Genomic DNA, 26,256 nt, shown 5'->3' with positions numbered 1-26,256 from the left:
GCTCGGCCGCGCGGCATGATGGGAGACGGGACTTCCCGCCTCGCCGCGCATGCTGGGAAATGTAGTCCGTGTGGCGGCGGTAGCGGCGAGTGGCGGCGGCGGGCGGCTTGGAAGCAGCGCGGCGGGCGCCATGCTGACCTCGCGGACGTTCCTGAAGCGCACGCGGGCGGGCGCCGTGGTGAAGGTGGTGCGCGAGCACTACCTGCGCGATGACATCCCCTGCGGCGCCGCCGCCTGCCGCCTCTGCGGCGCCCGCCCCGCCGGCGCCGGCCTCGAGGCGCGGCCCGCCGGCGCCGCCAGCCACCTCTGCCCCGGCCCGCACTACCTCCTGCCGGACACCAACCTCCTCCTCCACCAGGTCAGCGGCTCCCGGCGGCGGCCGTGCTCCCTGTGGAGCCTTCCCGCCGGCTCGAGCCTTAGCGAGATCCGTTGGGGCGGGATGAGGCAGCTCCCTGGCCCGTCCGGCCTGGGAGAGGCGCGTTGAGCAGCGCGGCGCAGTTACGGTTCGTGTGTCCCCGTCACCGTGCCCGCTGATCCCTGAACTGGTCGTGTCTTCTTTCCCTGCCGTCGCTTGGGTGGTGAGGAGGCCTCCAGCGTCGCTAAGTACATCGTGGTTTTGGATTATATTCTGTTATTCTGGTATTGGTATTCTGGCCTGAACGATAGGAATGAAAAATCCTCCCTCCCTCCCTCCCTCCCTTCCTTCCTCCCTTCCTTCCTCTTTTTTTTCTTTTCCTGATATGGTTATGGAAAGTCAGGCAAAGAGAATGAATGGACTCTGAAGCAGCGATCAGGATCTTCAGCTGATTTTTTTTTTTTTTTTTTTTGTCAACCTAAACTTTCTTGAATACCTCTTACGTTCTGTGGAGGTGGTTGTAGGCTTGGGTTCTTTACAGTGTGATGTTGATTTCAAGTGATGGGTCAAGGCTACAGAAACATCCCACGTACAACAAAGCAACCACCCTGGAAGCATGGGATGAGCTTTTCTCTGCTATCCATCATTAATGCTGCAAAGGTTTGAGTCGATGCAGGCAATAGAACTCAAGGCTGTGAGACAGTGAATTCCCAAGCTTGGTGTTTGACATTTCTCTCTCCCAGTTTCTGAATACATCTGTAGAAATAGAATTGCCCTGTACAGACATTGGAGGCAGGAGGTAATTCATGCTAGTATTGGTTGCTTAGGAGAGGTGCATGACGCTTGTGTTCTGACAGTTACCCTTCCCAGAAGTTGTCAGTAAGGATTTTGTTCACAAAACAGCAAGTTCAGCCTGTTGTTATCCATGGACTTCTTGTTGTCTGTTGGCAAAGTTTGTATATGCTGTAAAGCAGTCTGCGAATGTGAACATGCCAGGGTACATGGCCATGAACCAGGGCGGCAGGGATTAAGAAATCTTGGTAACAGCAAGAATAGGTTTTACCTAGCAATTGGAACAGGATTGCAACAGTAAGATTTGGCCTAGTCATCCAGCTTGTACAGAGAATAACATTGAATTTCTTGCCCTGTGAACGTGTCTCTAAATCTTTTAGGTCATAGTATTGTCTTCTGGAACATCAGAGGTGGAGAAGCTTGGCCTGACATTGCTTTTATTTCTTTTAGCCATGCCCTTCAATGCGTTATTGTTTTCTCTGTTTTTTGGAGTTGGATTTTCACAGTTCCTTGACACAAGCCCAGGAAATCAAGCACATATCTTTTCTCCAGACAAGAGCATGTAGCTTTGGTGTACATTTGCCTTTATCACATGCCACAGCTGTCGGGAGCTACCAAAAAGAGCTACCAATCGTGGTCTTCCTCAAGAAATTGGGGCTTCAAAAGGGGTGAAGGGCAGCAAACAGAATTTTGGTTAATGTGAATATGTGGAAATTAAAATTGTGGCACAACAATGGGGTTGTTTGTGGAAAACTTAAGCCTACAAATGCAAAGGTGTGTCTGTGTTGGCTTTAAATAATATCTGACCGCTGTTACAAAGTTTTGCATTACTCATGAAGACAGACAGTGTTTATATTCTGTTGGATTACTGTCAGTTTGTGCATAGATGTGTTTTGTTTACAGAGATTATAATTTGCAATAACCCAGTTCATAGGAACAAAATTTCCAGTGTAGACCAGTCCTTAATAAACTTGACTGGAGTGTTGCAGATGTTGGGGCTGCATTTGTGGGAGTCAGAGTTGTGAGAGTCAGAGTGTGTCCTCATCTCCAGCAAAATTCATGTCACCAGGAGGCTGGAATACTTGAATTCAGGTTGTACACTTGAACATTTTGCCTACAAGCAGGAGGAAGCTGCTTAATATGCTCTTCAGTTTACCATCAGTGAGAAGAAAAGGGAGAAACAACACATCTCATTATTCATGTTAGCTTTTACGCATTAAGAACCAAGCAAATATTTCAAGTCCATTTATCAGCTGGAAATAATGATTTTGATTCATTTCCATTTTGTTCCTCAGATTGATATACTTGAAGATCCTGTTATTAAAAATGTCATTGTGCTACAGACGGTTTTACAAGAAGTCAGGAATCGGAGTGCACCAGTATACAAGCGAGTTAGAGACATGATTGCAAACCCTGAAAAACATTTCTATTCCTTCACCAATGAACATCATCGGTAAGGTGGTGTGCAGTGGGGTATAATAAAGCTGTACCAATGGCCAGTAAAGGAACCTGGGAAACAGAACTGGAAAATGTGAAACTAGGTAAACAAAGTTAGACTGAGACTTTTAAGGAATCCTGTTGGGAAATACTTGCTTGATCCAGGTGCTTTTTCATTTTATAATTAATATAGGCATGCATACGTACATACATATATATATATATTCATATTTTATATATATATGCATGTAATATATACATGTATATAGGAAAACAAAAAAAAGGTTAGCAGAAATGTTTTATTGTTTAACTGCAAACAGTCATCTAGATGATGGTTCTAATCAAGGGCAAAAAAAAATCCCAGAGTGGAAAAAAAAAAAGACTGACAGGTCTTTTGCATGTTATTTTTCACTTTTTCAGTGTTATCAAAAAAATATTTTAGGTGTTAGGAAATGAGCTCAAAGTCAGGAACCACTGATTTGTTATTTGTTTTTGTTTTTTTTCCATTTTATAGAAACATTAGATTTCTCATCTGCTTGACTATATTAGTTATTCAGGCCAAGCAGTTTCTGTGTCAGAAGACAAACGTTCTCTCACTTGCACTCCCAAGAGTATAAGAGCAGTTATGCTGCATTATAACCAATGGGAAACTTTGAATTGTGAATGTTCACTGGTTAGCTAATAAGTTCAAAATATTTATAACCTTGTTATTGTTCCTGTATTCAGCTGTTACTATGGTAACATTTCAGTTTTGGAAGTAAATTTTTGAACCATTGCATTCATTTGATATCCTTCTTGATTAGCAAATGAAAATATTAATTATTATTTGATTTAGGTGCCATATGTCTGTGCCAAAAACCCTTGTAATCAATATCGGTTTTAGTAATTTTTGGACTAGGCCTGTAGTACAGCTTACTAAGCTACTTTTCTGAAAATAATGCTTAGTGCTGAGTTTGAGTTGTATGTGAGAAAGTGTACTTGCTCAAAGTTATACAGAAGTTATAATAGAAGACAGCTCCAAGTCAGATCTGTGGAGCACTTACCTGTTTTGTAGCCAACAGAACAAGCTTTTCCTGGAATCCCCTGTAAGAGTCATTCCAATTGAGCATTTTGTTCTCCTCTGAGCTCTTTTTCTTTTATGTGTATTTTTTGTTATGAAAGGAGGCTAAAATGCTGAATAAAGTTTACAGACAAGATTGTTAACTTAAGCAATGGAATAATGCCTTTCTGGTTTTTTGTCCCTTTTAAACATATCCCAATACTTTATTAACTTTGCCAGCTCAGTCTGTTGCAGGTTTCAAAAATCTTTTGACAGAAAGCTGTAAGGAATGAAGAAGCAATAAATTTGAATTTATTTGTGCTCTCAAGTAGTTTCCACTGCTCTTATACCATAGGTCTACCTAACTGTTCATTTTGAATTCCTTGCAGTCCTCCTCAATCGTCAGTGAGAAGGTTTTATTAGAAAGGAATGCTTCTTATTTTTCCTGACCCTCCTGTTTCTTGACCCTTCCTTGGCCTGTAGAATGTTACACATACCATAAAAATTGGTACAGCAGTGATTCTTTTGGCACCTCAATCTTGTTTCAGTCTGAAAAATTTTTTGTAACAATCGATATATGCTGGGGTTTTTTTTTCTTTTTTTCTTTCTTTCTAGAGAAACATACATAGAGCAAGAGCAAGGAGAAAATTCTAATGACCGCAATGACAGAGCCATTCGGGTAGCAGTAAAATGGTACAATGAGCACTTGAAGAAAATGAAAAATGAGGAGAACATCCAAGTTATCTTTCTAACAAATGACAGGAATAATAAAGAGAAAGCTCTGGAGGAAGGGATAACTGCTTATACATGTAAGTAAAGTGGTGTATGGTTGTTTAATTTATTGCTGAGGTACATAATCCCAGTAGTGTCCTCGTACTTAAATCGTGTGCATCTCTTGCATAAATATTTATGTGTATGCTTTTGTAGGTGAGGAGTATATAAAAAGCTTGATGGCTAATCCTGATCTTGTAGATCGTCTTGCTTGTATATCTGATGAAGGGGTATGTTTTTATTTTTTTATATACAAAATAAATTAATCATAAATGGTTTACGGTATAAGATTGGACTCTATTGGGGGCTACTAGTGTCAGTTTAGAAAGTGAAGACTCTGGACTTCATTACCTGTTTCACAGTTGAACTCTGACATCTTGAAAGAAAGAGAAATATTGAAATTGTTTTAAGAACTACTTATATACCTATTAGGAGGTATCAGCTAGTTATTTTCAAAAAGCCAGGTGCGTTAGACAACTCGGATGTGAGGACAAAACCAGTAACAATTGACTAGAAGCGTATTTTAGTAAAAGTGTTAGAAACAATTGAACTAAAATGAAAACCTGGACTGCAAATCATTTAGATACTTGTTTTATGTATGTTGTTTCAAAGCTTGTGTTAATTTATTGTTTTTCAGAAGTGTTTTATATCAGAAGTTCTGGTTTTTATGGTTACTTAAGTTGATAGAAGTGCAGGCTACTGCTCAAAAATTGTTTACTACCTCTTCTCTTTCCATATGCATCATGTTTGTCATAACTAAGGTTTAAATTTTCATATAACACTGATACAGCTGAAAACTAACCCTACCAAAAAAACCCTGAAGGTTTATTCCATCAGAGCTAATTCTAACAAAATGGAGTGGGATATGTAAGAGTGGGAAGAAAGTGGAGGGCTGAGTTGATCTTTTTGGTGGTTACCTGAACTTTGTTCAGCTTTAATTGATTGTCTGACTACCTCCAAGGTTTAGTCACAGTAATGTAATTTCATGATGTTTCATATAGCTGCTCCTATTGTATGCCGTACTGTTTATGATGCAGTACTATGCTAGTACTTTCTTCGCTAAGTATATAACTGTAGACAGTACATTCAAATAAACGTAAAAGCATATGTCACTTGTGCAGTATGTTTTTAAGCAACTGCAAGCAAACAGGAAAGAAAAGGGGTTCCCAGCATTGTCATGCTTCTATGTTCTTTGTACTGTTATGCTTAATTAGAAAAATTACCTTACTACTTAACAGTCATTTTTATTTATTGTGGATATTCATTGCTACCCATAGTTACAAATTTGAAGTTTGCTAGCTTGAGTTTCATGTTCATGAGCTCAGTTTTGGAATAACTACAAATGAAATGGACTGACAAACTTTATTTTTTATTTAAAGAAAGAAATAGAGAGTGGAAAAATATTTTTTCCGGAACATCTTCCTCTTAGCAAATTACAGCAAGGAATAAAATCTGGTATTTACCTCCAAGGAACCTATAGGGCAAGCAGAGATAATTATCTTGAAGCTACTGTTTGGGTTCATGGAGATGCTGAAGAAAACAAAGAGGTGAGTTTTGCATTTTAACTTCACACTATGAACCTTAACCAGCCTTAGTAATGACTTAAAATAAAATTCTTTCTTGGTGACATACGTTGTTGGAAATGAGTATTATAGTAGTTTTTCTTCTTCCATGTTTTTCTGCCATTACTTGTTTCCTCTGTTTTTGTTTGTTTGGATATCGACTACTGAAATATGCAATATACCCCTTTCAAAAAGTGAAAACTTTATTTAAAGGCGTACTTTGTGTTTCAATAAAGTATTGGATAAATTAAAGCTGAATCTTAGTTGTCATGAGTTTTTCAATTAACGTGGATATAGCACGGTTTATTTCATTTTTAATTGGTTTTGAACTGTATTGTGAAAGGCAGAGAAACAAGTTTGTAGGAGGATTTTCAGATGAACTGTGGCAAGCCCTTGGGGGCTTCTTTTGCATTTTTTCCCTTCTATTTTAATGCCTGGGGATAAGTAGACAGGCTGTTCCCCTCCAAGCGATCTAACCCTGCTTTCTGCTTACTGGGTTCTCTGCTGGTACTGTTGTACAGACACCATTTCCAGGCTGCAGCAGTTGTCTCCTCCCTCCCTATTTCTGGTAGCAGCTGGAGCAGAAAGTCTTGCTCTCTGAAGCATTCCTCTGGCTCTCCATTTCTTTTATTCATATCTCCCAGCAGTCTGTGGAGGCCCCTAACCTGCAAAACTAGAAGGGTTGTCTGAATTAAAGAAAAAAAAGAAAAAAAGAAATGTCTGGGAAAACAACTGTTTTTATAGAGAAAATTGGAATCCTGAAATAACATCATCAGTACTGAAAGAAACCTAGGCAGAGGAAAAATGCATTACAAACATGCCATAAAATGTTCTTTAGCATGCAGAGCCTGTTGTGTGTGTATTCTCATCTATTCTACTGCTTTGATTTGTGTCTTTTGTTACTGTTGCCTTGAATATTTGCATTTTATTGTTTATTTTGTTTTATTATGTTTGTTTCTAAAAAAAAAAATCCAGATAATTATACAAGGACTTAAACATTTAAATCGAGCAGTTCATGAAGATATTGTAGCTGTGGAGTTGTTGGCAAAAGATGAATGGGTAGCACCATCCTCAGTTGTCCTGCAAGATGACAGCCAGAATGAAGATGACATTGAAAATGAAGAGGAGAAAGAAAACATTGTATGAAATAAACAAGAGGCTTTCTATTTTATACTATCTGTGCCTTTTTTCCCCATTATCTCTCTTCTTTACAGTATGAGTAAGATTTGTTGTCACAGAAAAGAGATGTTCTATAGAGCTTGTTCAAAACTTTCAAACTTGGTAATTTTAACAAGAAAGATGAGTCTTATGTTAATTTTTTTTAGTTGACTCTTATGTTGAAAGAGATATGAAATCTGCAATACCCTGAGAGTGTTGCTAGGCTGTAGATTTATAAATTTTCTTTTATACTGATTCCTAAAAACTATTGTGAGCACAGATTTTTTTTTTTTTCTGGGAACATAAACGTTTATTACAGTCCCACAGTTGCATTAAATACGTGATTATGTATAAAATATATACTTTGTAATTTGGGGGTGGGGGGTTAATCCCTGTCATAAGTTCCCAAATTATTTTGTTAAACTACATGAACCCAAAAGTTACTGAGGAGTAATCAAGTAATCATGCAAAGCTATATGCTGATGTCCAGATTAGGATTTGCTGGAATAGGAGCAGATGTTGTATCACAATGAGAATCAGCTTTTAAGGTGAATGCATGTATTTGGAACCAGTTGCAAAATATTCTTTAGTTACTTGCAGTAACTTGCATGCACACTCACATGTACCCTGTCCAACAAATATTTGCATTTCTTTATGGTTGCCAAAGCAACATAAATAGAAAGGCTCTTAAAAAATTACGGGAAGAATCAGTGAGAAGAGAAAATGGAGATAGTTGGAGGGTAAGCAGAGACAGTACAAGAAGATGTAATTTCTTCAGAGTCTCTTTCTACCATTTTCTTCTTTTTTTCTCATGTTATGTCCATAAATATAAAGGTTAAAAAAAAAATAGTAATGTTATGTACTACAAATATTGAAAGTTGTGAAAAGGACAGTGGGTGGGGAGGCATAGTTCTGCTTATGAAGTCATAATATACTTTATGGCACTATAGCGATACATAAAATGTTACCACTGTGCCTTGAGAAATCTGCTGTAGTCAAACATGTTAACTTAATGAGTTCAAATACAGTTTTGTGTTTTTAACCCCTTCTTCTAGCTGAAGGCTTCTGTTAACAAAAACATGCTGAGACCTACAGGAAAAGTAGTGGGCATTATAAAGCGAAACTGGAGACCATTTTGTGGCATGCTTTCTAAATCACAGATCAAAGAGGTAAGGCAATAATCAAGTAACTATAAATGCAGAATTTGTATTTTAGATTAGAAACTATTTTTTCCTTTTTCTATCTATTAATAGGCAAGGCGGCATTTGTTTACACCAGCTGATCGCAGAATTCCTCGCATTCGAATAGAAACTAGACAAGCAGATACATTGGAAGGACAAAGAATAATTGTTGCTATTGATGGTTGGCCCAGGAATTCCAGGTATCCTAATGTAAGTTGCAGGGTTTTTTTTCCTGAACTTTTATTTATCTAATTTTTGTAAGGTGTTTGTTATTATTGGTAATAGTGAGTAACTTCAAAAAGTGTTGACATTAATTTTGATTTGAGTACCATTCTTTGGTGCAAGTTAAGGAAGTCCCTGAATAATTTAGTTCACTCCTACCTCCTCCCCTCCCCCAAACGGCTATGCTTTATCATACTTAGAAAGTTTGGTCCTCAACTTCTTCAGTAAATATATACGTGCTAACTAAGGTACTTTATTTAAACAAACTAGGGACTGCCTTGTTTTAGCCTGGAATCCTAGAAATGAGGCTTTTGCTCTGGCTCTGTCTGCTCATCCCACTCATTGATTAGCATTCTGGCAAATAATGTTAAACACATTGGCCAAATTCAGTTAAATTGCCAACGGGGCAGAGTTATAGATAATTAAGTTCTTTAAAGTTTTTTTTTATAAATAAACAAGAGGACAGAAGAGAAAACGAGGGCACTAGTTTCAGTTCGTGTTGAATAATAATTAGGTTTTGAAGGGGTACCTGTTGGCTAGTTTACAAGTGCATAGCTTATAATGAATGAGAGCACAGGTGTCTCTTGTGTGTTAGAGATATGGAGGGAACTTGGAATATATAGAAAAAGTGTTAAGGCAAGTGCAGCATTGCTGCAGGGGATGAGAGACATGAGGAAGGAACTAGAATTAATATGGTATTTGGGAGTAGGATGTGTGACAACACAAATCCATAGAAAATTAGACCTTATTTGTTCTGTTGCTTATGGAATTCTTTTTTTCCTGGAAAAACTGAATTGCCACCTTTACAATTTTTGTAGTCTTATCTGTGGAGAATTTAATACTATTCCAGGAAAAGAGTCAGTAGATTCTAGAGAGGGAAATACAAAGTTCAGACTTACTGAGTCAGTGAAATGTTTAAGATGAGAAAGTAACTGAAAAAGGAAAGATGACTCCTACTATGTAGTTTAATACAGTAATAACCTTTGGGATAATCATCTCAAATAATTAAATATTTTTGAGCAGTCAAACAATCTGACTTTATATGCATATATATTGTTTCTTAGGGTCATTTTGTAAAGAACTTAGGAAATGCAGGAGATAAAGAGACTGAGACAGAAGTTCTTCTACTCGAACATGATGTTCCCCATCAACCTTTCTCCCAGGCTGTCCTTAGTTTCCTACCAAAAATGCCATGGAGCATCACAGAAAAGGTAATGAAAATCATTTTTAAATTATTGTAATAATTACTGTGCTGCCGTCTTCAAATAGAACTGTAATTTTTTATGACATTCCTGGAGATCGCTGTGCAATATAAAATAGAGGAGAAAAGTTGTCCAAAACCATTGTGTCTTAGGATGGGCTTTTAGCCTAGTTTCCTATGGTAACAAGGCCTCCACATTTTTTTTTATTTATTCTTTTTTCCTGGCTAAAACTGTGTTTGATGGGGATAGACATCTTAAGATAATAAAATCTTACAGTTTTCATAAAAATTGGTGTTTGGCAAATCGCAGACTCACAGAATCGCTGAGGTTGGAAGGGACCTCAGGAGATCATCTAGTCCAACCCCCCTGCTCAAGCAGGGTCACCTAGAGCACGTTGCACAGGATCGCGTCCAGGCGGCTTTTGAATATCTCCAGAGAAGGAGACTCCACCACCTCTCTGGGCAACCTGTTCCAGTGCTCTGTCGCCCTCACACTGAAGAAGTTTTTCCTCATGTTCAGTTGGAACTGCCTGTCTTTCAGTTTGTGCCTGTTGCCTCGCGTCCTGTCACTCAGCACCACTGAAAAGAGTCTGGCCCCATCCTCTTGACACCCTGCCTTCAGATACTTGTACACGTTGATAAGATCTCCTCTCAGCCTTCTCTTCTCCAGGCTAAACAGGCCCAGCTCTCTCAGCCTTTCCTCATAAGAGAGATGCTCCAGTCCCCTGATTATCTTCATAGCCCTTCACTGGACTTGCTCCAGTAGTGCCACATCCCTCTTGTACTGGGGAGCCCAGAACTGGACGCAGTACTCCAGATGTGGCCTCACCAGGGCTGAGGAGAGGGGGAGGATCACCTCCCTCGACCTGCTGGCAACACTCTTCCTGATGCACCCCAGGATACCATTGGCCTTCTTGGCCACAAGGGCACACTGCTGCCTCATGATTAACTTGGTGTCCACCAGCACTCCCAGGTCCTTCTCGGCAGAGCTGCTTTCCAGCAGGTCACCCCCAACCTGTCCTGGTGCATGGGGTTATTCCTCCCTAGGTGCAGGACCCTGCACTTGCCTTTGTTGAGCTTCATGAAGTTCCTCTCTGCCTGAGAGACTACAATTCAAACAATTGTAAGATCATCTCTAAGAGTTTTTCATCTTGCTGGGTAACTTCTCTAACCAAATGTGGCAGTCCTTATGTTATTGCTAGATATTCTGAGAAGATAAGATATCCCAGTATAATCCAATAATTAGTCAAACAAAAGAAATTATAAAAAAAAACAGGGTTTGTTAAAAATTGGTGTTTGTAGAATAGCTTGTTTTAAATGCTGTAAGTGAATTTCAAGTTATCCTTAGTAACTTAAATATGGGAAATGGTTGCTTTAGAATGTACAAAAAATACCATCAGGGAACTTTCTTTGAGCCTGGAAACTGACGGGAGGGATTTATCTTTTCTAACGTTAGCTGTATAGAAGTTAGTGGTCTAGTCTAGCAAACCTAAATTATTTAGTTGCTTTGGAAAATCTTATCCAATGTATCTTTCTCAAATGATAATTTTTACTTTGATATATAATATGGTCTTAAACTTATTTTTTCCTTTTTTAATTTCAGGATATGAAATACAGGGAGGACTTAAGGCAGCTGTGTGTTTGTAGTGTGGATCCTCCTGGCTGTACAGATATTGATGATGCATTACATTGTAGAGAACTAGAAAATGGAAATCTGGAGGTATTTTGTTTTCTTATCAAATGAGTCATTAATTATTCTTCAAACAGTGCAGCAGTGACAATAGGAAATGACAGGAGCAAAGCTCCAGATAAGTTATAAAAGGAATTAATGATGTTTGCCCAGTTGTGAGATAGGAATAAAGAAAGGGAGTTGACTTGCATTAGACAAGTATCAAAGGTGAGAATTGAATCCGTGTCTTCTAAATTCACCCTGGTTTCTGTCTATGTAGTGTGAGAATGTGACGTACTCAGCTAAAGCTGTATATAAATTCTATAAACATGGACATCTACAGCTAGGATAAGGAATCACCAGAAGAAAGAGTGAAGCTACTGTTGTAATGTGACTGTGGAAAAGAATGATTTAAAAACAATCATGGAATTATTTGTTTCACTCTTGAAATCCATAAAGGATACTTCTCATAATTTGAAGCAGGTGTATGAACTCTACTGTCACTATGAGCCATTAGGAATAAAAATAGTGGATTAAAACCATCTCTTTGCTCCCCTTTTTTCTGATTTAGTCAGGTTTTCTTTGTTACAAACTAATTTGCAATTATAATAGCAGAGAATCCCAAAACTGAAGGGCTAGCAAACAGAGAAAAGCAAAAAAGGTTTGCAGTGAGCCTTGAAGGATATGAAGAGGTTAATTGGGCCCCCAGGCAAGAGTTGCATTGCTAATAAATGTAACTTCTCACTAAACATATGCATGCCTTATTGTGCATAATTGCTTCAACTATTCATTTTTTAATATGAGTAAAATATAACTTAAATATTCCTATAACTAAATATAGGAGATGCTGGAGGTAACTGGAGATGGGTAAATTGGATTGTAAATAGAGATTTTAGAAAGTTTCTTTCATGTTGAGAGTGATTTTTTTTTCTTTTTTTTTCTGTTTCATAAAATACATAATGTCATGCTTTGTTTGTTTGTTTTAGGTTGGTGTACATATTGCAGATGTCAGTCATTTTATTCGACCAGGAAATGCTTTGGATGAGGAATCAGCAAAAAGAGGAACAACAGTGTATCTGTGTGAAAAAGTAATTGTTTTTTATATAAAGTGGAACAACAGTGTATCTGTGTGAAAAAGTAATTGTTTTTTATATAAAAGGATTGTTGTAAAATAAAGAGTTTGGGTTTTTTCCTTGCTTTTATTTTCATTTCTTGGGAGTACAGACATTATCTGCAACCTAAAAACAGTAGAATCATTTGGGCTGCATTTAATTTGCATACTTTTTAATCAAAACAAATGTGCTTTCTGTCAGTCAGACTGCTCAGCAAAAGGGAGAAATACTATTATTTTTTAATAGAGAATATCTCCTTTAACTCCTATGTTTGAAGCATATATAACATGTAGTTCTGAAACTGGACTACTAATGTTTTAATACAGATCTGAAATTGCAAAACATGATCTGGGTTTGCCCTTTCTACTGTTTTTTCTTGTGATAGCTAAACCTCTCTTGTTGCCTATGATTTGTATACATTTCAGCTGTACATTTAGTCCTGTTTAATATAACTTATTTCTCACAGACCACAATTTCTCTACAGGAATATCTTGACTAAAACAACTGATAATTAAATAGATCCTGGAATGAGTTTCCTCGGAAGTAGCATACTTTTCTTTCAGAAATCTGAAAATGTATTTATCCTCATTTTCGTGATGGAAAAATCAATAACATTATTTCCAAACTTCTATTGTGTTAAAAGTCATGAAATTAAAACAAATAACTAGTCACACTTTTTATCCTTTATTTTGCAGAGAATTGATATGGTTCCAGAGTTACTTAGCTCCAACTTGTGTTCCTTGAGATCTAATGTGGACAGGTATTTGTAAATGATCCATACTTAGATCCTGACAAGAAACTTCAAATGTGTATATGTGGATTTTAATAATTTTTTTCTCTCATAGGCTTGCATTTTCATGTATATGGGAGATGAACCATAAGGCTGAAATTCTAAAAACCAGATTTACAAAGAGTGTTATTAATTCCAAGGTTAGTCACATTAATATTATTATCTTTCTAAAAATAAGCTGGATACCATTCTACAAAAGCAGTGATCAATAGGCTTGATACTAAGGTTTCCTTTATTTCTATCTATTGATTGATTTATATTTTCTTAGAATTAGAAAAGACTCTTAAATCCTAAAATATAGCAGATATTTAAAAGAACAGGACACGATCAAAACATTCAAGGTTGTCATGTTTTTGTGGAGCTACTTTGCTATGAAATTAAGTATAAATCTGTTGATATACACTGGACATGGTTTGTATATACCAGGTAGCCATAATTTTTCAGTTAAAAACAGGAATCTGTAAGTGCTTAACATTCCTGAAAATCAGACCTCAAACATATAAACTACCTTTATAATCAGCATAAACACTGTAAATGTCTGCTGTTTCTGAATATCTTGCATGGATCTGTCCTGTTTTGACCATTAGTCTTTGAGAATGACATGCATTTAGGTGTTGAATGTAAAGTTTCATATTGCTGTGAAGCAGCTTTGACAATACACTGCAGTTTCTGCAAGACAGAAGAATGTTCTGCTGTTCATTATTCAATTATGCATGATGCTGTCTTTATTTTTTTTCTTTTCAAGGCATCTCTCACATATGCTGAAGCACAGATGAGAATTGATTCAGCAGGCATGAATGATGATGTTACTACCAGCTTACGTGGACTAAACAAATTAGCAAAAATTCTGAAGAAGAAAAGAATTGATAATGGGTAATCTATTCAGTGTCTCCGTTACCTTTTATTTCCTTTCTTTTCTGGCTATTTATTGCTGTCAAACTTTATAATGTTCTTTTGTGTCTATTTTCCAGTAAAAAACATTTGAAAGAAAAGCGTTTTGCCATTTTGATTTGGATAAACATAGGTATCTTCATTCCCCCTAAAATATAAACTGAGAATGCTAACTTTTCCTTCTTCTGGCAGAACAAATCAGGAATATGGATCTCATGCAGTCATTATAAAAACACAACTAGAGAAGTAGCATTTTAAATTTGTGAAGTTAGCTAAGGTATGCCAACACTGTACATTCTGCTAATTTGAACACTAACTTTAAATATTTATTTTAAATTTCTGCTAATTTTAAATTACATTTTCCTATCAAACCCTGATGATGTTCCCAGGCCTGCAACCTAGTTGCCATTTCTGCTTTGTTGTAATTCATTGATTCCACTTACTGTCTTCCAGAGCTTTAACACTTTCCTCACCAGAAGTTCGTTTCCACATGGACAGTGAAACTCACGATCCCATTGATCTACAAACTAAGGAGCTTAAGTATGCCCTCTTATTTTCCTCAGCTGGTTAATTTGGGGCAGGGAGGTAACTGAAGGGAAAGGGGTGTTTGAGTAGCTAATTTGCACTTAAGGGTGTACAAAGTTTATATACTAGTGCAGGACAATAATCCTAGAAAAGTCAGTTCTGTGTATTTTACACTATTTATGAAGTATAAAAACTGGTAAAATCTCTTATATCCCAAGCCTTAACTATATGCTTCATTTAGGAATTTAAGTCCTTACTACTGATTTAATGGAATGGTAGGTTCCTAACTCTTGCTGTCCCACTGAGTTATCTGTGATGCTCTCCTAATGTTAGTAACAAAGGAGAGGAGGTGGAATCTGGTGTCCTGCAGCAACAGCAGAGCACTTACTGCACATGTGCAGAGTGGTACAGAGGATCTTACAAAGGAGTTTAGAAAGGGAGCTAGTGATTCAAATTTTTGAAGCTAGATACTTATTTTCTCTCAGTACTACTCAGTTTCTGTGCCAAAATCTACCCTCCGTTATCTGTACTTTCATAACTTTATGCTGTGCAACATGGTGCTTTTAAACTTAATATGCTTGATATCGGAACAGCACTATTAAATCACTTCAGCAGAAATAAAGAGACTTAGCTGATGGTATCTTTGGAGATAGCAATGCCATTTTAAAGTGCACTTTTCTTTAATATAATTTGTGATTTTTTTTTTGAGTATTTCTTTGCATTTTTTTATTCTGCCTCTCAGCATTTGAAACTTAATAAATATTTATGTTGTTTTTATGCTTAAAAATGTTTGCCTACTTGTTTTGTATAAAAGTTCAAAAACATGAGTTTACTGTTTATAATATTGTCAGAATGGGGAAATGCTTCTTCTTTAGGCACTCAAAGCAAATTTATAATTTAATGCTTTTCTAACAATACAAAATATTTTCTGTTGATAGAGAAACAAATTCCATGGTTGAAGAGTTCATGTTGCTTGCCAATATCTCTGTAGCACAAAAAATATATGATGAGTTCTCAGAGTTTGCCTTGCTCCGAAAACATCCTGCTCCTCCCCCATCAAATTATGACATACTTGTGAAGGCAGCAAAGTCTAAGGCAAGTTTTTACTATACTAATGAAGTGAGTTAATTATGAAAAGCTGTGCTTTCTTTCTGATTAGCTGCTTTCCAAAGAATAAGTGTTGGAAAGTATTATTTTCAAAGTGTATTATTTGCTATATTTTGAGACTGCTAGTACTTGCAGCAACGCATCTGTATCTCGAGATGAAAGGATCAGTCTTGTGCTTTTTAAAGACCCTTTCTCAGGTAAAGGAAGCAAAACACTCTTTGAGTCTTTTGTATTGTAACTGCTGTGTGCTTTGAAAAGTTTCTCCTCTCCAAGCCAGATGTGCTTTATAAACCTGGTTTTGGCTGGTTCCATATACACTATTGATCTACTTAAAAACTGGTCAGTCACATCAAATAACACATCTCAGTTAAAGTCAGGAAGTAAGAAAATGTGTTCAGATGTGTTTATAGTTTCCATCCTCTCCTTAGATCAGCTAGAGGTTGTTATAGCCTGGAAAAAGTCTGATTTAATTACAAAGCCTGAAATGGAAAATGATTTCAGGATGTTTCTATCTGAGATTCCTTGTAGTCCTCATTTGAGCTAAACTTTTAGAGTAGGTTAACGATCATGCATTAAAAATTCCTTTCCCTGAAACTCTGTCCCCCACGACCCCTGCTTTTTTTTTTTTTTCCCCCTCTAGGTACAAGAAACTCCTAAATTTTACCACTGTAATATTTTAGATGAACAAAACCCAGCCCATTTCACTTTCCCCTGCTATATACCTGGAATAATGATTTCCCTTCTATTCTGAAAATGATTTTAAAAAGTACTGTTTTTCTCAGAAGCCTAAATTTCTCTGCATAGAAAAGGACCTTTTCTAAAACCAAAGTTACTTTTATCTACTCGTATGACAGAACCAATACAATTGGGGGGTAAAATTTTGTTATGCTTTATTGGTAAACATTCAGTTACTTTACCATAATAAAAACATACTTTGATCTGTAGAACAATCTTTTGTTGCCAGTGCATGAAGGAAAGAACTTTCTACTGATCTTGTGATGAAACTGACTCTGTGGGACTGGAAATTAAAAATGTGTTTTATTTTCACACTATCTGTACTTTGACAAAGATCACTGGCCGACATGGAACAAGCTTAATGCCATATACTAACAGTTTTACAGGTCATTTTTCTGAGTATATGTTTTAAAACTTCTGTGGCAGAAATACAAGATTGATTAGTGCTTACATTGTACTTGGATGAAAATTTTTGAATGTGGTACAAATGAAATATAATTGTGGGTCACCCCATAGTTTTACCATTTATTATTATTTTTGCATATCCTTTCTGATTTAGTATTCAGTAAAGGGATGGAAAAAAGCTAGCTAAAAGAAACGATAACCTTGTTAATATTAGCATAAAATGATTCTTAGTTCTGAACTTCTGCCTTTTCTGAGTTCCTAGACTACTGACTTAGCCTTCCACTGTATGTGTAGAGCACTAATGAAAATAAGGGAGAGGTATGTGCATGGGTTTGGGGTTTTTTTTGGTTTGGTTGGTTTTTATAATGCCATTCCATTAGGTCGGCTATGCTTCAGAATTTAGCTGGTATGATACTTGCGCTGTTATGATCAATGTGGATTTAGCTGTTGTATTGCTGCTTATACTCTGTTAAGATTTGCCACTAATGCCTGACTTTTTTTTTTTTTTTTTCCCCTCCCTGCAGAATTTGGAAATTAAGACAGATTCGGCAAAGGCATTAGCTGAGTCTTTAGACAAAGCTGAGTCTCCTGCTTTCCCATACCTAAATACACTGTTGCGAATTTTAACCACTCGATGCATGATGCAAGCTGTTTATTTCTGTTCTGGAATGGATAATGATTTTCATCACTATGGCTTAGCATCACCTATTTATACACACTTTACCTCACCCATTAGAAGGTACTTTTATTTTAGAAAAGTTTCAGGGGACAAAAGAGAAAGTGATTTATATGTTAAGAAGTACTATTTTACACTATGTTGTTTTCCATTTAAAAAAATGCTGTTTCTGTTCAGTTACTTTACGTAAGTTCTTCAGTTTTGAATTGGAAAAGCAATGGCTTACGTGGTGATCTGTCTTCATTTAACTCCTTCTATACTCTTAGGTAGACTATTCCTGATAAAGATCTGATAAAGACTCACAAGTTAAAAATGATTGAGCAATATATCCCTAATGCATATCTCTGGCATAAAAGTGCATTTTTGACCACTTAGGATTAATAAGTCAACAAGAGACTGAGGCAGAACTTGGCCAGTCATTTTCAGGTGGGAACTGTGTTGCAAAATATTATCATAATGTAAACTTGTAAGGAGACTGCATTTTACATATAAAAGCAATGTTAATTGAAAACTTACTACTTCCCTGAGACATTATAATGAAATTGCTTATAAGTATACATATTAAGGTGCCTCTTAAAAATTGGTTTATTTTTACTTTTTTTTTTTTTTAAACCAAGAAATAGCTAAGTTTTAAATAAAATAATTGTCATTTTATTTTGTTCCTTAAACATTTCAAGTGAAATCTCTTATGGGGAATGAAATTCCTATGCAATACGTGTGGATAATTTGTGGAGCTTCTAAGTGTCCTTACTGTAAATTTCAGTTCCTAACAGACCTGTTCAAAAGTTCTTGGCTCAAGTTCTAATAAAAGTTACCTACCAGGAAAATTCAGTGCAATTATGCTTTGAAGATCTACGGTACTGAAGTACCAATCTACACTGAATTTGCCTACTTCATGTGAAAGGGAAGAGGGAGCGGCTTAAGCTGCCACAGTGAAACATCATTCTTGAGTCCAAAAATCAGGCTGTTTCATCTTTGTAAACCTTCAACAATACGGGCTCTCGTAGTAAAGCATAAAAATTCTTTACTATTAGATGAAGAAGAAAGCAGTACAGTCCATTCTGCCTCAGCAGAGTATATCTTTGGTCAACAAAGAGAATGTGATCTTGAATTAACACAGAGTTAGCAGCAGACTATCAGTATTACAAAGGCTTTTTGGTCCATACCATCTATAAGAACTAAATAATGTTCAGATTTTTTTTTTTTTAAGAAAGCATTTTGATGCATCATCAATCATTTAATCTGTTTTTTGCAGGTATGCTGACATTATAGTACATCGGCTTTTGGCAGTGGCTATAGGAGCAGACAGTACATACCCAGAACTTACAGATAAACACAAACTAGCAGATCTCTGTAAAAATCTCAATTACCGACATAAAATGGCTCAGTATGCACAAAGAGCATCTGTTGCATTCCATACACAGGTAAGTAGTTCTGAGATGTGAGGATTAACTGTGGAAAATTCATGTTCTTTTTAAAGGAAGAGAGGGGAATATTGAGTCATAGCAATTGCATTGTACGTTGTATGGCAATAACAAATCAAGTCTGCAGGAATGATTAAGAACATGAGTGCTGTTTCTTTGGTAAAAAGCTTCAAAATTACAGTGCTAGTTCTGGAAAAAATAAGCATAATGGCATCTTGAGAATTTTTTACTTTTTGTTTTTTATAAATATGGTAAATGCTTAATATTACAATGGTATTATAAAAAAGCTTATAGGATTATTTGAATCTGCTTTAATGTAAGTTTTGTAATGATTACTACATATAATTTGTATTTGCTCATGAATGTTTTACTTTCATAAGCCAATATTATTTATAATCCATAAGAGAATGTTATAGTGTTCTTCTTATATATTACTTTCATTGTAGCTGTTCTTCAAAACCAAAGGAGAGGTGAATGAAGACGCATATATATTATTTGTAAGAAAGAACGCAATTGTGGTCCTGATTCCCAAATACGGGTTAGAAGGAACAGTCTTTTTTGAAGAAAAAGATAAAACAAAACCAAGACTTGATTACAACAGTGAGGTATGCTTTATAAGGTTTGTTCTTAATTACCTTTATTTTTTGATTTGGTAACTGATCAGAATGACTAAAATCTGTTCCACCTGGCTTTGGAGGGTAGTGGAGTCTTCTGTAAAAACAAGTTTATTAAATGAATCTGTACTGCCACCATGGTCATCTTTATAAGACTGTTTAAATAAAAAAGGTTCTGAAGGAGGAAGGGGTTTCTGTAAGGTAGGTATTAAGGTTAGGTATTGATACCTAACTATCTGAATAAGTACTGCAAAATCACATATACTATGTACCAGGACACACTGGACATTCATGACTATAATTTGTCTTAATTTTATTAGCATGTAACATTAAAAATTCTGCATAAAAATATGCTTTTATAAAAATAAGATGCACTATAAGCAGTAAGTATTTATATAAAATTTGAACTTCTAGGTACCATCACTTACTGTGGAAGACACAACATTCCGTATATTTGACAAAGTTAAAGTGAACATTATGTTAGATGCTTCTAACATCCAACATCAGAAAATTCGCATGGTATTGGTAGAACCAAAGGTAAGGCACAGGTTTTGTGACTCATTGAAATATATTACCCTTCAGTAATCTTACAGTACAATTGAAGATTTAACTTATATATTTAGCAGCAGAGTGTAGCGATTGCTTCATATCTGCTCTCAACAAAACACAGATCTGCTTTCACTTCACTGACTTTTGAAAAGAATGAAGGATTCTAAATTAAATTTGAATTAAATTTTTTCTTGAAAATTTTATATTTCCAGTGATGAGAAAGATGATGATTTGCTAAAGATTTGCTGAAGATCTCTTGAATTTCACAGTTCTGTTTTTTGTGTGTGTGGGGGGGGGGGGGGGGGGGGTTGTTTGTTTTTTTAACTGTAAAAACTCAGTAGAACTCTCTTTAGTTCCAGTAAATTACTGTGTAACTGATAGTAGCTCAGAATTCTGAGGGCACCCAGGGAAGTCTGTACAATTGCTGGCTCTTTGAGGAGCATAAAGAGGTATATAAATGTCAGTCCTTTCTTAAAACTTCCACCATGTAAAAGTATCTATCACTAATGGTGTAAGAGCTATAACATCCTAATGCTATATCTCTCTGGTGTTAACTGTTTTAGATTCTAGCTTCTTCTCATTGCAGGTAGAGTCTGTCTTCCACTTATTTCAAGTTTTTCCAGTTTCTACTGAATCTACATCCCTTTTCCCTATGCAGTGTCCCCAACTACGTGTTGAGACTGTCTGGTGCTGTGCTTGATACCAGCAGAACTTCAATCTGCCTTTTGCCTTAAGTCCTGTTTTCACATCTCTCATTCCACAGCTACCACTTCCTTGCAAGCTAAGGCATGGCAAAACAACTGAAAAAGCACTGTGTAATCCTATGACATACCCGCTGCAAAAGAAGCGTAGCAATAAATTAATGGGGAGGAGTGCTGTTTGTTGTACAGAACTCCCTACTTTTTTCCCAGGTTTTACTTCAGCTGTGATAGTTTTATGATGGCAGACCCCTTTTTTGGATGACTACTATAAGAATTTGCTGATGTTGATATGGTCTTTGAATTTACTTCTACAAACCCTCTATAAGTTTTATCAGGATAACATAAAACTATTTAATTTCTAAAATATATATAGTATAAGCTAAAATTTTGATTTAACACTTTTCTGACTTTTAATTCTATGTTACTGTAGATACCAGGAAAAGATGTGCCTGCAAATCCAACTACAGAGGCAAGTGTCAGCAATGAACCAGAGAAAAAGAAAAAGAAATTACAAAAATAGCTGGATAGAATTTTATTAAAAACTCACACATGAATTGTTTGTATTTACATATTTTTCCTTACAAACAAACTGCTAGAAACAGATTTTATGTTTACTTTCAAATACATAATAATTTATAGAACTCTGGATTTTAAAATTTTTTTTTTTTTTTTTTACAAGTACATGTATGTATGCAAGAGCACATTTTGTTTTCAAATCAAGCATGTCTATAGTTTGTCTTATGGGTGAAAATAAATACTTCTGGAAAGTGAAGGAATATTCCCAGGATGTTGGTTGTTTTGTTTGTTTGTTTTCTTAAATCTGGCATTAAGTACCTGTATGACCTCTAACAATGTAGATTTTTTTTTTGAATACAGCACTGTAGCAACTATGTATTCCTCAACATCAATTTCATAGAAGTTTCCACTACTAGTGGAAGACATTCAAGAATCAGTTTGCTGTATTCAGTGGAACAATTTTTGCTGTAAATTTACTCACTGCCATTGTTACTTTGTAATGGTAAGATAAACACCTTGACTTTCAAAAAACAGGTTGAAAGCAGCAGCCTTCCCCATACAGTAATGCTGTAAACCATTAGACTTTGCTAATGCTTGATAGTTTCTCTTTTCGTTTTGAGCCAGCATGCTCAAAGGGGTAAGATTCAGGGTTTAAAATGAAACAAACCCATCTCTACCACAGCAATACTCAGTCTCTCTCACTTCTACATCCTTTGTTCACCATTCTTTTGCCAATCATTTAATATACCGCTTTGATCATGATTTATCCAAGGAAGCTAATTGAAAGTATAACCATTCAGAAGGAGAAAGCAAGAATATCATTGCTAGGAGATTTACATTAGGCATTCAGTTTCTTAGATAAAAGCAACTGAATTCAACAGCTGGCAAAAGTAACCTTACAATAATTAACTGTACCCTTCTGTAACAAAGCACAAAGCTGTTAGGATAGAAAACAGTTAAAAAAAGGTGTTGCTAATAAAAGTTACAAGTAACAGTAAGATAAAGGATTTCTGAAGATAATATCCTGATAAGGTAACCTATATAGCTTAGTAGCAAGGAACAACCTGAGTTATGTTCTTTAAAAGTAAGCCCATGAAGAATTTTGCTGCAGGTGCCCGAGTAGTCACAAAATTTTCAGCTGGGTACATCACCACAATTAACAAGCTCTCCTCTTTGTAAAAGGCTGGACAGCAGCAAACACTGTAGCTAAACAAAAATCAGTCTTTTCTGTCTTCACTGCATTCTTTTAAGAAGGCCAGTAACAAGCAAAATTTTTCCTTTCAATTCTGAGGTACTAAAGAAGAGAGAACAGAATTTGCTCTTAAAAGATAAATTCTGTAAACTTATAGTAGCTTCTGAGAAAGTTTTCTCTCACACTAGATTAATGGCATGTGTGCATGCATGCACACAGTGTACAGTGAAGAGATAAGCCATACCATAAGTGTGTTTAGTCTTTGTCCTAGAACTTCAGGCAATTTAAGATTGCTGCTTAGCCACAAATAAACTGCCTTAAATATAAGGGTGGAAACTATCAACTTCATGAAGTGCACACAAGTAAAGTTTTGGTGATGATTCTAGCCTATGTTGCCAAGACGTTGGTTGCACTTCACTACTTAGAATTTCCCGGAAAACAAAGGTTTTATGCCTTGGTGGACTGCATCATTACGGTCAAGCTTAGTTCATCTGGCTACTTAGTCACAACTTAGTCATATTTTGTGTGCTGTGAGGTGAGGACTAAAGTAATTTAAGAATGCTCCTGACTTAGCATTGAACTCCCACCACAGTGACTTGGGAGACCAAGCTTTCTTCAAGGGAGCAGCTATAGAGTTCTGGAAGTTCATTTCAGCTAACTGTCCTCCAAATTGCTTGGAATTACAACAGTTTTCCTTTTAGCTTCAGCACCATAGACCTACTCATCTGCTAGTGCCAATTCCTAGCTCACACTGCTGAGAAACTGCAATCCCAGATATTACAGATTTTTACCAAAATCTTAATCACAGAATCACAGAATCACTGAGGTTGGAAGGGACCTCTGGAGATCATCTAGTCCAACCCCCCTGCTCAAGCAGGGTCACCTAGAGCACATTGCACAGGATTGCATCCAGGCGCATTTTGAATATCTCCAGAGAAGGAGACTCCACCACCTCTCGGGGCAACCTGTTCCAGTGCTCTGTCACCCTCACAGTGAAAAAGTTTTTCCTCATGTTCAGATGGAAGTGTCTGTGTTTCAGTTTGTGCCCATTGCCTCGCGTCCTGTCGCTCGGCACCACTGAAAAGAGTCTGGTCCCATCCTCTCGACACCCTCCCTTCACATACTTGTACACATTGATAAGATCTCCTCTCAGCCTTCTCTTCTCCAAGCTAAACAGGCCAAGCTCTCTCAGCCTTTCCTCATAAGAGAGATGCTCCAGTCCCCTAATCATCTTTGTGGCCCTTCGCTGGACTTGCTCCAGTAGTGCCACATCCCTCTTGTACTGGGGAGCCCAGAACTGGACGCAGTACTCCAGATGTGGCCTCACCAGGGCTGAGGAGAGGGGGAGGATCACCTCCCTCGACCTGCTGGCAACACTCTTTCTGATGCACCCCAGGATACCATTGGCCTTCTTGGCCACAAGGGCACATTGCTGCCTCATACTTAACTTGGTGTCCACCAGCACTCCCAGGTCCTTCTCAGCAGAGCTGCTTTCCAGCAGGTCAACCCCCAACCTGTACTGCTGCATGGGGTTATTCCTCCCCAGGTGCAGGACCCTGCACTTCCCTTTGTTGAATTTCATGAGGTTCCTCTCTGCCCACCTCTCCAGCCTGTCCAAGTCTCTTTGAATGGCAGCACAGCCCTCTGGCGTATCGGCCACTCCTCCCAGTTTTGTATCGTCAGCAAACTTGCTGAGGGTGCACTCTGTGCCTTCATCCAGGTCATTGATGAAGAAGTTGAACAAGACTGGACCCAGGACTGACCCCTGGGGGACACCGCTAGCTACAGGCCTCCAACTAGACTCTGTGCCACTGATCACAACTCTCTGAGCTCTGCCATTCAGCCAGTTCTCAATCCACCTCACTGTCCACTCATCTAACCCACACTTCCTGAGCTTGTCTATGAGGATGTTATGGGAGACAGTGTCAAAAGCCTTGCTGAAGTCAAGGTAGGCAACATCCACTGCTCTCCCCTCATCTACCCAGCCAGTCATTCCATCACAGAAGGCTATCAGATTGGTTAGGCATGATTTCCCCTTGGTGAAGCCATGCTGACTACTCCTGATCACCTTCTTTTCCTCCACATGCGTGGAGATGGCTTCCAGGATGAGCTGCTCCATCACCTTTCCAGGGATGGAGGTGAGGCTGACTGGCCTGTAGTTCCCTGGGTCCTCCTTCTTGCCCTTTTTAAAGACTGGGGTGACATTGGCTTTCTTCCAGTCCTCGGGCACCTCTCCTGTTCTCCATGACCTTTCAAAGATGATGGAGAGTGGCTTAGCAATAATGTCCGCCAGCTCCCTCAGCACTCGTGGGTGCATCCCATCAGGGCCCATGGATTTGTGGGTGTCAAGTTTGCTTAAATGATCTCTAACCCAATCCTCCTCCACCAAGGGAAAGTCTTCCTCTCTCCAGACTTTCTCTCTTGCCTCCAGGGTCTGGGGTTCCTGAGGGCTGGCCTGACCAGTAAAGACTGAAGCAAAGAAGGCATTCAGTAACTCTGCCTTCTCTGCATCCTTCGTCACCAGGGCACCCACCCCATTCAGCAAAGGGCCCACATTTTCCCTAGTCTTCCTCTTGCTGCTGATGTATTTGAAGAAGCCCTTCTTGTTGTCCTTGACATCTCTAGCCAGATTTAATTCCAAACGGGCCTTAGCCTTCCTCGTCGCATCCCTGCATACTCTGACAACATTCCTATATTCATCCCAAGTGGCCTGTCCCCCTTTCCACTTTCTGTAGACTTCCTTCTTCTGGTTGAGTTTTGCCAGGAGCTCCTTGCTCATCCATGCAGGTCTCCTACCTCCTTTGCTTGACTTCCTACTCATAGGGATGCACCGCTCTTGAGCCTGGAGGAAGTGATGTTTGAATATTAACCAACTCTCTTGAACACTCCTTCCTTCCAGGGCCCTCACCCATGGGATTCCTCCAAGTAGGTCCCTGAAGAGGACAAAGTTTGCTCTCCTGAAGTCCAGGGTTGCGATCCTACTTGGTGCCCTGCTGCCTCCTCACAGGATCCTGAACTCCACCATCTCATGGTCACTGCAGCCAAGGCAGCCCCCAACCTTCACATCTTCCACCAGTCCTTCTTTGTTTGTTAGTACCAGGTCCAGCAGCACACCTCTCCTTGTTGGCTCCTCCACCACCTGGGTCAAGAAGTTGTCACCAATGCTCTGCAGGAATCTCCAGGACTGTTTAATCAAGAATTCTTGATTCTTAATCAAGAATTATAACTCATGAACTTCTACACTAGCAACTCACTCCTCAGTGGTTTCTTTAATCAATGGCTCAAAGATGATCACTATATGGTTGCCACTTGGCAACATTTACTCAGTTCACTGACTGCTGTCATTACAAAGAATTTGATCAGATTTATAAAGTAGGTATTTATAAAGGCATCATAAGGAGACAATTAACATGTTTAACTAATTGCAATAGAAAAAACACACTCTATGAAAGACACTTCTGAATCCTGGCACCATTATCCTGAAAGGCTTATTCTGACACTTAAAAGTAAAATCTAGTTTTAAGAAAAAAATGTATGGAGCACTATAATTGGCATTGCACTTTTAATTCAACACCATAGAACATAAGAATGTTAAACCACTATTGAACTATTTATACTGGAGCAAAAGCTTG

The 26,256-nt window shown here is 37.7% G+C and overlaps 2 protein-coding genes across 4 annotated transcripts in view; one reads left to right on the top strand and one right to left on the bottom strand.

Moving 5' to 3' along the window:
* The window catches only part of PIBF1 (progesterone immunomodulatory binding factor 1), a 129,039-nt gene extending 128,615 nt beyond the window's left edge, over positions 1 to 424 (bottom strand). For all 3 annotated transcript variants that reach the window (XM_067292695.1, XM_067292717.1, XM_067292710.1), the window contains exon 1: positions 344 to 424. The gene's annotated coding sequence lies outside the window, so the exon portion shown is untranslated. The remainder of the gene's footprint in view (positions 1 to 343) is intronic.
* Positions 46 to 21,703, top strand: DIS3 (DIS3 homolog, exosome endoribonuclease and 3'-5' exoribonuclease). Its single transcript, XM_067292682.1, has 21 exons — positions 46 to 358; positions 2,443 to 2,600; positions 4,239 to 4,432; positions 4,551 to 4,624; positions 5,774 to 5,941; positions 6,932 to 7,096; positions 8,170 to 8,283; positions 8,368 to 8,505; positions 9,582 to 9,728; positions 11,322 to 11,438; positions 12,374 to 12,475; positions 13,195 to 13,259; positions 13,345 to 13,429; positions 14,035 to 14,162; positions 14,634 to 14,720; positions 15,644 to 15,800; positions 17,477 to 17,691; positions 18,884 to 19,052; positions 19,499 to 19,657; positions 20,081 to 20,203; positions 21,347 to 21,703. The coding sequence occupies exons 1-21, from the start codon at positions 50 to 52 to the stop codon at positions 21,434 to 21,436; spliced, it is 2,964 nt and encodes a 987-aa protein (XP_067148783.1). The 5' UTR covers positions 46 to 49; the 3' UTR covers positions 21,437 to 21,703.
* Positions 21,704 to 26,256: the final 4,553 nt, after the last annotated feature.

Source organism: Apteryx mantelli, chromosome 1 (genome assembly GCF_036417845.1).
Source record: "Apteryx mantelli isolate bAptMan1 chromosome 1, bAptMan1.hap1, whole genome shotgun sequence".
Lineage (NCBI taxonomy): Eukaryota > Metazoa > Chordata > Aves > Apterygiformes > Apterygidae > Apteryx > Apteryx mantelli.
Note: the sequence above shows the minus strand (reverse complement) of the source record. Positions and strands in the feature narration are given on the sequence as shown.